We start from the raw sequence: 10,979 nt of genomic DNA on the forward strand, positions 1-10,979 counted from the left end.
GGACAGCTGGACAATATTGCTAATAAACAATCTTGCCCGGTCGTTCATTATCAAAATCACCTTCTTGCCACCCACCATTCAACCCGACGTTTCTGATGTTTTTTTATTTATGTAGTCATTTTTTTTTTGTAAAAAAGAGGGGCGACTAGCTAAAGGATTGCTATGATGCCTCTATTACCAAAGCTGATAGACCTTTGGAGTCCAACCCAATTGCTCCATGATAACCTCTTCATAAACAGCAGTAGGTACAGTTCACTTTTTGACGCATAACGGGCCTTCTTCACTGAGATGTTCTCTTGCGCAAGCGCCACTGAAATGAAATGAATCTGCGCCAAAATATTGTTCCTGCACAGCACCATTCATTTCTGCGTACTGCACAGAAGGCTTTCCAGACAGAAGTAGCATATCCTAAACATCCGGGGCAACTGAGTTCGGATCGTACCCGCAGTGCCGAGTAGTGTGCGGTTTTCCTGACCCAGGTAACCCCTCCCCCCCAAGTAACCCCTCCCCCCCCAATGCTATTCGACCCTTGGCGTGGCTGGAAATCTACAGGCACCCGGGAGGCAGAAGAGTGCACTCTACTGTCCCTACAAGTCACCTGTTGCACCACGTCCCTTTTCCAAGCTCTGAGGTGTCGGGACTAGCGAGGCTTGCACCCCCCCCCCCCTCCAAGTGAGTGGGACTCTTCAGTAAACATACTTCGGATCAGGCTGCACTTCTGAAAGGCTGCTTCTTCGTGACTTTGTTTGGAAAACGAAAAACAGCCCTACCTCCCGTCTCCCTGGTTTTGGCTTCTTCTTTGGACGGGTACACAGTGTCAACCTAAGGGCTGCGTTTCTTGGGACAGTGGTGTGTTTGTGTGCATGTCGCCAGCGCATGAGATTGGTGGGGAGGGGGAGATTTTAGGTGGGTGGGCGGGCGGGCAAGCGCTGCACCAATTAGGAGGGTGGCGCCAGGCCTTGATCTATATAAGGCAAGTCGCCAGCTCAAGACCTGGTCCCCCGGGGAGCTGTCTTGTTTCATCCGCAGTTCCCTCCCGGGGCTTGCCTTGTATATGAATCTGACCGATTTCTCTTTTTTCTCGGGTATGTGCACCATGACAGCCGATTCTCTCCACTCGCCTAGCCAAGAGGCCAGCCCGGGCTCCCCCAACCTCCATGGGGCTTCCCCGACGGGCTGCAAGGTGGAGCCGCCGTTGATCAAAGCCGAGCCCAGGGGCAGTCCGGCAGAAGCAGGAGGAGAGCCGCTGGCTGAGGAGCAACTGCCTTGCTCCGGTGTAGGCGGCGGAGGAGGAGGAGGCGGCGGCCGTCGGAGGAAGCGGCCGGTGCAGCGGGGCAAGCCCCCGTACTCGTACATCGCGCTGATTGCCATGGCCATCGCCAACGCGCCGGAGCGCAGGCTGACGCTGGGGGGCATCTACAAGTTCATCACGGAGCGCTTCCCCTTCTACCGCGAAAACCCCAAGAAGTGGCAGAACTCCATCCGCCACAACCTGACCCTCAACGACTGCTTCGTCAAAATCCCCCGTGAGCCAGGCCACCCGGGCAAGGGCAACTACTGGACCCTGGACCCCGCCGCCGAGGACATGTTCGACAACGGCTCCTTCCTGCGCCGCAGAAAGCGCTTCAAGCGCACCGACCTCACCACCTATCCTGGCTACGTGCACAGCGCCAGCGCCTTCACCCCCAACCCGAGCCAGGTAGCCCGGGCGGGCCCTTGCAACGGCTCCGGAGGGGTAGCTTATCCGAGCGGCAGCGGTCCCCTATACTCGCCCAGCGGCACCTACGGAGCGCAACTGCACGGCCTGCCCCAGTACCCGGGGGCGCCCCCTGCGCTACAGCCACGCATGTTCAGTATCGACAGCCTGATCAGCTCGCAGCAGCAGCAGCAGCAAGCGGTTGCTCTTCAGGCCTCCCCGGTGGGGCCAGAGTTGGCCCATCATGCCTTGGGCCTCAATAGTGGCAGCTGTCCCGTGGGCAATCCCGAGGCCTGCTTCCAGACCCAGCAAATCAGTCCCAGCCTGTCGGGCCGTCAACCCCCTGCCTTGGCCTACCCGTACTCGGCTTCCCCACCAGGCCATCTGGAGGTGCCTCAAGGCCCCTATTCCTCTCCGAACCCGCAGCTCTATGGAGCTCCCAACAGGTTGGCCCTGCAGCCTGGCCGACCTCCCTCTTCCTGCGCCGACCACGCGGAGCAACTGCTGGGCCTCACAGCCTCCCAGCTCAACGGGCTCGGGCAGTTTGGAGCCGCCAATAATTCTTACATGAGGCAGCCCAACTTTCCCTCTGGCCTGGAAAGATACTTGTGAAGGAGTGGAGGCAACTTAGCTTTGTGCTGGCAGCGACAGGCAAAGCCAAATATGACTGAAGCTCTTTAAACTGTTTTTTTTTAAATAGGAAGTTCACCCCTAGTACTTGAATGGCGATCGTTTGGTAGTCCTGTACACATGTAGCGTTCTTTTTCAAAGGGATGCCTTGACCCTCGAGAATTGTCTGTGGAGTTTAGGGATGCCACCTTTTATGAACTGAGGCTTGGTGCCTTTAACAACGGTATGAGCATCTGGGCAAAAATTCATATTAATGACACACTTGCAGAGTACATTGGATGGAGGGTGTGCTACCCTATAAACACACACAGTGCCTTTGATTAAAGTGTTGTTTGGTTTCTTTCACAGAATGGGAGATGCAGAGCAGGTTTAAAAAATAATGCATTGAATTAACCCAGTTGTTTAAGAAGCATAAGCATTTCCTTTTTGAGGGTACACAATAGTGTGCAAAAGTGGGTCAGTTGGAAGCAAATTGTAGGCAGGAGATTTGGGGTGCAATTTAGAAACGGCAAGTGCTGTCTCTAAGGCCTCTTGCAGCCTGGGTGGGAGAGAGCCAATATAGCCTTAAAAAGCCTGGTACAGAGGCTGATCCTACATTTTTGTTATGTTTGTGCCTAAAGGGATTCTCCTTTAAGTAGCATGATCTTTACTGGGCTCCAACTGCCTTGAAGACACCAGGAAGGTGAGTGATGATACCTGGGTATGTGATACCTCTAGACTTTTAAAATTACATTCGTTGCTTGACTCTTGAAAGTGTTCTAAGTTTAATAAGTGGGCATGTTTTAACCAACTGGTAGGGCCAATAAGTGACACACATTTCTACTGACAACACATCTCTTGTTCTGCACATGCTTCATTGAATAGCCAAATGTAGAAAACACTTCAAATGTGCCACAGTATTCCTTTTTGGTATCATGCCTTATGTAAGATAGTGATTTGCATTATACAGAACAAAATGTCCATGTGTGAAGTAATGCACAATACACGTACTATGCAGTGTTGTTCACTGGGTTATTCTTACCATGTAACATAATATGTTGTTATAATTGTACAGTGTATATAGTGCAGATTGCATATATAGTACTTATACTGTTTGTAGTGCATAATGCACAATAGTGCTTTTTCAATAATTCACACTAGTGCATTGTCTAGATTAAGAGATATTCAGGATTTGGGATTCCTCGTTGGGTTGATAAATTGTAACAAAATCTGCCCACAATTTAGTTAAACCAAAGTACTTGGATTTAGGATGCAGTTTTAAATCTGCTTGAAAGTTAAGCATTGGAATTTAACTGATTCCATTGCTTTCCTGGTAATTGTTCCTCCACAGTTTGGGGATTATGTCTCACACTATCTTAATCCAAGTACTAAATTCTAACCAGTTTGGTGTAGTAGTTTAGTGTGTGGACTCTTATCTGGGAGAACCAGGTTTGATTCCCCACTCTTCCAGGTGTACCTGCTGATGTGACCTTGAGTCAGTCACAAGTTGTTCCTCTCAAGAGCAGTTTCTGTCAGAGCTCTCTCAGCTCCACCTACCTCACAGGCAATACTCCTGTTAAACTGTGGAGTCTTGTGAGCAAAAAATTCTACTTTGTGAGCTACTGGCATTAAAGTTGTGAGTTGCATAAATTATTGTGCTCCAGGGCCATCTTCCCGGAGCTAATACAAAAATTTGTGAGCTGGAGGCTAAAAAACGTGAGCTAGTTTACACTAACTCAGCTTAAGAGAGAACACTGCTCATAGGGTGTCTGTTATGGGGAGGGGAAGGGAAAGGAGATTGTAAACTGCTCTGAGACTCTTTCGAGTAGTGAAGGGTGGGGTATAAATCCAATCTCCTCCTCCTCCTTTTCCTTCTTTTCCTTATTATTCTTCAAATTAGGCTGTGATGTTTACAACCTATATTGTGAGAGAAATTTTGATGTTAACACACTAAGGGAACAATCTTTAAATGGTCTGTTTGGAAGACTGTCCTATTTTATTCAATGGCAACACATCTCCTGAGGAAAGCGTTTTTAGGATTGTCGCTTTATAGACTTGCTCTCACAGAGGTGGTAAACCTGTGTTTAGATTGTATCATTTCAGGCTGCAGGAAGGGATTTCACATGACTGAATGCTTCTTGGTGTACACACGTGCACATGCACACACACACTTTCTCTTGAAAGAAAAAATAGCATGTTGGGAGGCTAGATAGAGCCTTTCTGACTGTCTGACTGTCACAGCCTGAGCATATTTACTCAGGAGTAAGCCCCATTCAGTTCAGGCATTTTCAGTATTGGAACAGTGGTCAGTCATGTGATCCTCCAACTGCAGTCTAAAGTGGTACAAGGCGCAAGTTTCACACTTCTGTGAAAGTCCAAACTTTGCTCTATGTATTAAATGAACCAGTGTATTCTGTGTTTATTGGACAAATTATTTTTACTGTTTTTTCATTTAGAAAGAAAATTAATATTCCCATAAGACATTCTTAACTCTTCTAGTTTTGTTATGAAATACTGAATATACAATGTTTACTATTTGCTTTAGTATTAAAAAAGGAGGGAAATCAAGTAAAAGAAGACTCCTTAATTCATTCTATTGTTATTTGTAACAATGAGCAACACATTATCAAACATATCTCATAAATGGAAGCACATTATCAGACACATCTCATAAATGAAAGGTTAAGCATGTACTTTGCTTTCTTCATAGGAAATCAGTAGCCTTTAAAAGTGCCTTTTATGCCTTAGGTACTGTTCAGTATTTTCTGATGCCAAAAGCAAGGGAAATTTAAGTAACTGGGGAGGGGGGCGGGATTGTAATTTGCTGTTCCTTCTAAATCAAGATAAAATAAAAGGCAGCTCTGTCCAGCAACATATCACTGTATTCACAGTTCAGGAATCTGAGTGGTTTCTGAGTGCTAGGAAGACCTACTAGAAGACTGGCAACCAAATGAAATCTGATAAACTATCCTGCATTCCGTCTTGTTCTCTGATTTTTGATGGCGCTGTCAAGTTGCTGAAGTGACTAGCATCTTGATCCAGTGCATGTTTACATGGAAGGAAAAGCCACTGAGTTCAGGGGGACTTAAGCCACAGTACATGAGTCTTTATGCCCCTGTGGCACACTTATTTGAGATAGCGGCTCATTTTATATATACTCTGAATCATTCCAAATTTAGTATATGTGCTGCTGAAGTGAGGATGACATGCACATTCGTGAAGTGTTTAAAGATTATTTATGTATACAGCAAAGTGTGGTGGAAATTAATTGGTAGAGATCTGAGGTGATAGCTAGACTATATCAATATGGGCTGCAGGCTTCCTCTGTATGCATATCTCCCTATAAAAGTAGAAAATTATCACAGCAAGGAGTAGACTGGGTTGTTACTCTTCTCCCCAATATGCTAGTCTTGTTTGAGAGGATTGTTTAATGCATTCAAAAGAATCTGTAGCCCAAAGTTGAGTCTGCCATTCTACCAACTGAAACTTCTCCTACACAAGTTCCATTGAACTCAATGATAATGAACACTGAGGACAGGACTTAAAAGTTTTTTTCTTTAGTAGCTGAATTTAGAAAACACATGGGGAAAACAGAGTGTAGCCTTTGTCCTGAGGTGCCCAAAGTTTTGGAATGTGACACTCATTTGAAAACAAGAAACAATTGTGCAAGCTTTGTGTGACTGTTCCTCTAGACTGGATGTAAATCTTGATAGAAGAGCCCTCACTTCTCATTCTTTTTCAGATGTTGTTTTCATCAAGGTCTAAGAAGTAAACAGTAATCCTTTCCTTTTAAAATATCATTAGATCCAGCCCATGCATCCTTAAACTTTGTTGGTTTAAGGATATGAAAGGGGGAATGGCAGAATTAGTAAACTTTGGGGAGGGGAGCAGTAATTGATGGTAGATAAGATGGACATTTTTCTGAAGACAAAATACCTGAAAGATTCAGCAGCAAATGTTGCTTAGATTAAGGATTTTAGTCATGGTATTTTATGTCTCCTTTAGCCCCAACGCTATAGATGAATTGAGTACTGTTTTCAGAGAAAGAAATATCTGTCTGGGAGTTATCTATAGTGAAACCAGTGTGGCATATGCCTGTTTGGAAAATGGCGATTAGGTTATTCAATCCCTTCCCACTTTATTCATTGGAAAAAACCTTGGAACAGGGCCTGTCTGGGAACCTCTCACATGGCTCTTGAAGATCTTTCCAGTTTTTAGTTTCAGTTGAAGTGTGCCTGGAGCCAGATGGGCTCAGGTTGTCTGAAGAGCTGCCTTATCACTTTCTGGTGTCTTCTAGTTGGCTCTTCATTTGTGCACTTGAAGTTGTCTTTGAAAGCTCTTAGCTTTTAGTGGCTGAATTTTTCAGTGTTCTATAGATATCTATGTATACATGTAATTGTCATTTTCATTGCAGGGTGCTTGTTAAACATATTTAGCCAGCAAATTTCTTGATTCTCATGTAGGTCCTTCCATGGAGATAGCTTTGATTAAACAGTTAAATCATTATGGTTATGTTTATTTAATTTAGTCATGCAACTTCAGTAGGGTTAAGTTGATTTAAGGGCAAATACACTTGTGGATTGCAACCTTTGGCATTTTGCTCAATAAAAATGAGTTCTGGAAGCTGCTTTAGATGATTCAAGGTTTGGGGACTTAGGACTACTTAATCAGTGTGGTTTAGTCCTAGGAAAATGTTCTTAATATTACAGGCTCAGTGAAGCAGTAAATATACATAATATTTACTTGGTTCTACTCAGAATCTGACAATGTCAAAGTGTACACCCTGGGATTTGAGGTGATCCAAATTCATTTGAATGAATGGAGGAATGCATTGCTGATTTCAGATGAACTCTAGATAAGACCCCACAGTAGAAACTGAAGTGCGTAAAGCTGCAGGTTTTTTTCCTCTGAACCAGAAGACAAGAAAGGTCATAATACATTTTTAAATGGCTTTTCGCTGATGTAGGGGGCATCTTCATGATTAACTTAATGTATCACAGGTAGTCTTTTAAGCTTTCATTTCTAAAGCTTGTTTATAGCTGGGGTGAATCAAGCAAATGAGATGGATTAAAGTGTCATGAAGGGCATAAGCCTAGCAGGACCAAGGTGGATTTGGATTGCAAGGAAGTTTACATGTGCCTGGCAAATGCCATGTCACCCTAAGGCTGTGCTGCTTTGGGTAGATGAAACTCCAAGGAGCAAAAGTCATTATTGCCAACAAGCAAGAGCAAATTCTTAACTGTTACTTCTTCCTTTGTTTAGCTATCACTGGGCAGTGCTGCTCGTTTTAAGTGATTGCATATTGACTGAGCTTTATTTATTTTATTTTATCAAATTTGCATTCATTTCAGGCAATGACAGATTTCCCAAAGGTGTTTTGTACCTGTTCTATGATAGATATTAAAAGTGGTTTGGAGGAGTTCAGGGCCAGAGGCCATCACTGAGGACTGATTTAAATGCGATGCTGGTGATCTTGTTTAATGTGTGCTGCAACCCATGCAAAGTACTTGCATGTACTTAGTTAGAATGCCAGTGCAGTATCTGCAAGGGCTATGGGCCTCTGACATGCAGGCCAGACATGCATAATTGCTTTGGTGTAGTGGTTAAGTGTGAGGACTCTTATCTGGGAGAACCAGGTTTGATTCCCCACTCCTCCACTTGCACCTGCTAGCATGGCCTTGGGTCAGCCATAGCTCTGGCAGAGGTTGTCCTTGAAAGGGCAGCTGCTGTGAGAGCCCTCTCAGCCCCACCCACCTCACAGGGTGTCTGTTGTGGGGGAGGAAGGTAAAGGAGATTGTGAGCCGCTCTGAGACTCTTCGGAGTGGAGGGCGGGATATAAATCCAATATCATCATCATCATCATCATCATCATCTTCTTCTTCTTCTTCTTCTTCTTCTTCTTCTTCTTCTTCTTCTTCTTCTTCTTCTTCTTCTTCTTCTTCTTCTTCTTCTTCTTCTTCTTCTTCTTCTTCTTCTTCTTCGTGCTGGTTGGAATATATCTTAAATGAAAGATCATGCAGTTACACAGTAAAGTGCTTTGCTTCACATTGAAACTGGGTCTGGTATTTTGCAGTTATTTCTACACTGTAAATGCTGCAAGGAGATCTTCCCTACCAAAAGCAATGAGGGGTTTTAGAGAGATCCTATGTGGAACCCCTTAATGCAAATACATAATGGTGAGAACTGTGGATTGAGTACATGGGAAATGTGCTTTGAAAACCTTGAGAGTTAGTCTGTTTACCAAGACTTTGTGAAGATACACCCTTCAACTCTTTTCTTTGTGTTGGGAATTTTTGCCCCCTTCCCAGGGTTAAGAGCAGAATAACTCGGATTTGCTGGTTTAAGTGGGAATGCATGTTTTGATCTGTGTCACTCAAAGATTTGATTGTATCTGTTTTCCAAGCAATTTTCTTTTCAATAAAATAACAAAAATTCTTATGCTGCCTTAAAGCTTGACACATTTATTATTGCACAAGCTTTCCTGAGCCAGAACCCACTTCATCGGTTGAATGAAGTTTTGTTATTTTGGCTGCAGCAGACTAATACGGTTGCCCCTCCAGAATTCTTTGCTATTACTTTGCCTGTTTCAGTGCTGTATGTCTGTGATACTTGGGTTTCAATGGGAGTTTGTTATTCTGCTAATCAGACTCTTCAAAGAAGATGTGTGCAACAGCAAATTGCAAGGAGAAGTTGGTAGGAGAGGCAATTGATTGCTGATGAAAAGCTTAACTAAGATCGCTGTTATTGTTAAGGGATCTGGTTCAGTACTGGCAGACTGGGAAATCAGTTGTGAGGAGAGGTTGTAAGTATTGTGGGGGAGATTGATAAATGCAAACTAAGTATCATTTGCAGTTATATCAATGGTAAAGTAGAGAGAAATAATTTCCTAGTGTGAGTTTGTTCATGCGCTCCTAGTGGACATATGTTAACTGTCAACTATTAACTTGTTATATTTGCTTTAAGTGCCATCAAGTCATTCCCAACCTATGGTGACCTTATGAATTAGTGTCCTCCAAAACGTCCTATTATTAGCAGCCTGAGGGCCATGGTTTCTTAACTTAGTCAATCCAGTTGCTGCCTTCAGCATTTCTAGTATTGCCAGTGACTCTTGTCTTTTCATAATATGATCAAAGTACGATAACCTCAGTTTTGTAATTTTAGCTTCTAGGAAGAATTCAGGCTTGATTTGATCTAGAACCCACTTATGTCTTTTTAGTAGTCCACAGTATCTGTAAAATTCTCCTTCATCACCGCTTTCAAATTAATCAACTTTCTTTTGCTGTCTTTCTTCATTGTCCAACTTTTACTCCCATACATAATATACAGAACATTATAGCATCAGCTATCTTGATCTTGGCTGCCAGTGACACATCCTTACACTTAAGGATCTTCTGTAGCTCCTTGATGGCTGCTCTTCCCAATCTCAATTTTCTTTCTTTGTTACAATCTCTCTTTTGATTGATGATGGAGCCAAGGAATAAAAAATCTTGAACAATTTAAATTCCTTCACAAAGTAGTGTGATTTCCCAGTAGTTATTACTTTTGTCTTCTTGATGTTGATGTTATCCTACTTTGGCACTTTCCACTTTAATCTTCATTAGGATTCATTTCAAGTCTCCACTGTTTTCTGGCAGTAATGTGGTATTTGCCCATCTCAAACTGTTAAGGTTCCTTCTACCAATTTCCACTCCACATTCATCTAAATCTAATTGTTGTGTCTGGCGTTCATCCCGGAAAGTACAGCACAGCGCACCTGTGGGCGGTGCCTGGAAGGGACGAATGCAGCCCGCCTATGATAATCAACAACGGAAAGTTTAACTGGCCAGGATTGGACCTGACTAGGAAGAAGGTTGTTCTGGGAAATGTATATAACAGGGGACCCGGCCCCACCATGTTGTCTTTGTGATGTACTCGCTAATAAAACATGTTCCCATCTGAACATCTCCAGCTTCAGTACATTACACTGGCAACGAGGATGGGATTCTGGTAAGCAGAGAGCAGCCTACAGTGCTCCGAGCTCTAGTGCATCCGCGGCCGAGGCCATGGCTACTGCTCCCCGACAAACCCTACCAGCATTCGACATCATCCGGCCCGACTTATGGAAATTGTGGGTGGACCAAATCAACTACTATATAGAAGTGCACAAAATGGAGGCAGCGGCCGAGAAGAAGGCGCTTCTCCTGAGCTCGTGCGGGGTGGAGATCATCCAGTTGATGAAGCGACTCATTGTGCCGACCACCCTCGCAAGGGCCACCTACGACCAACTGGTCAAGGCAATGACGAACCATATGGCACCATAGCCGTCCCGTCTCACACACAGGCACGCGTTCTACATGAGACAGCAGAGACAAGCTTAGTCCACCACTGAGTATCTTGCAGAGCTCCGTGGATTAGCCCTAAGATGCGATTTCACGGGGGACCTGGAAGAGATCCTGCTGGATTGATTTGCGGTTGGTGTCTGGGAGGAGAAAATGCGCCGAAAGTTGCTAGCATACGAGGACAAAGGCAACAACCTCCCGAAAGCGCTCCGACAGGCAACTGCCTTCGAACAGACGCACACCAGCCCTTCTGTGCACCAGGCCACCACTGCCTCGATGTCGGACAGTTCCAATGAGGAAGGGGCACACCAGCTTTGCCGCTAGCCACACAGTGGGTTGAAAACACCAAACCAACC

At 44.5% G+C, this 10,979-nt stretch overlaps 1 protein-coding gene across 1 annotated transcript; it reads left to right on the forward strand.

The window, feature by feature from the left end:
• Positions 1 to 1,013: 1,013 nt before the first annotated feature.
• Positions 1,014 to 2,318, forward strand: FOXE3 (forkhead box E3). Its single transcript, XM_060233310.1, has one exon. The coding sequence runs from the start codon at positions 1,055 to 1,057 to the stop codon at positions 2,306 to 2,308; it is 1,254 nt and encodes a 417-aa protein (XP_060089293.1). The 5' UTR covers positions 1,014 to 1,054; the 3' UTR covers positions 2,309 to 2,318.
• The last annotated feature ends 8,661 nt before the right edge of the window (positions 2,319 to 10,979 follow it).

The sequence above is a fragment of the Heteronotia binoei genome, chromosome 2 (genome assembly GCF_032191835.1).
Source record: "Heteronotia binoei isolate CCM8104 ecotype False Entrance Well chromosome 2, APGP_CSIRO_Hbin_v1, whole genome shotgun sequence".
NCBI classification, from domain to species: domain Eukaryota; kingdom Metazoa; phylum Chordata; class Lepidosauria; order Squamata; family Gekkonidae; genus Heteronotia; species Heteronotia binoei.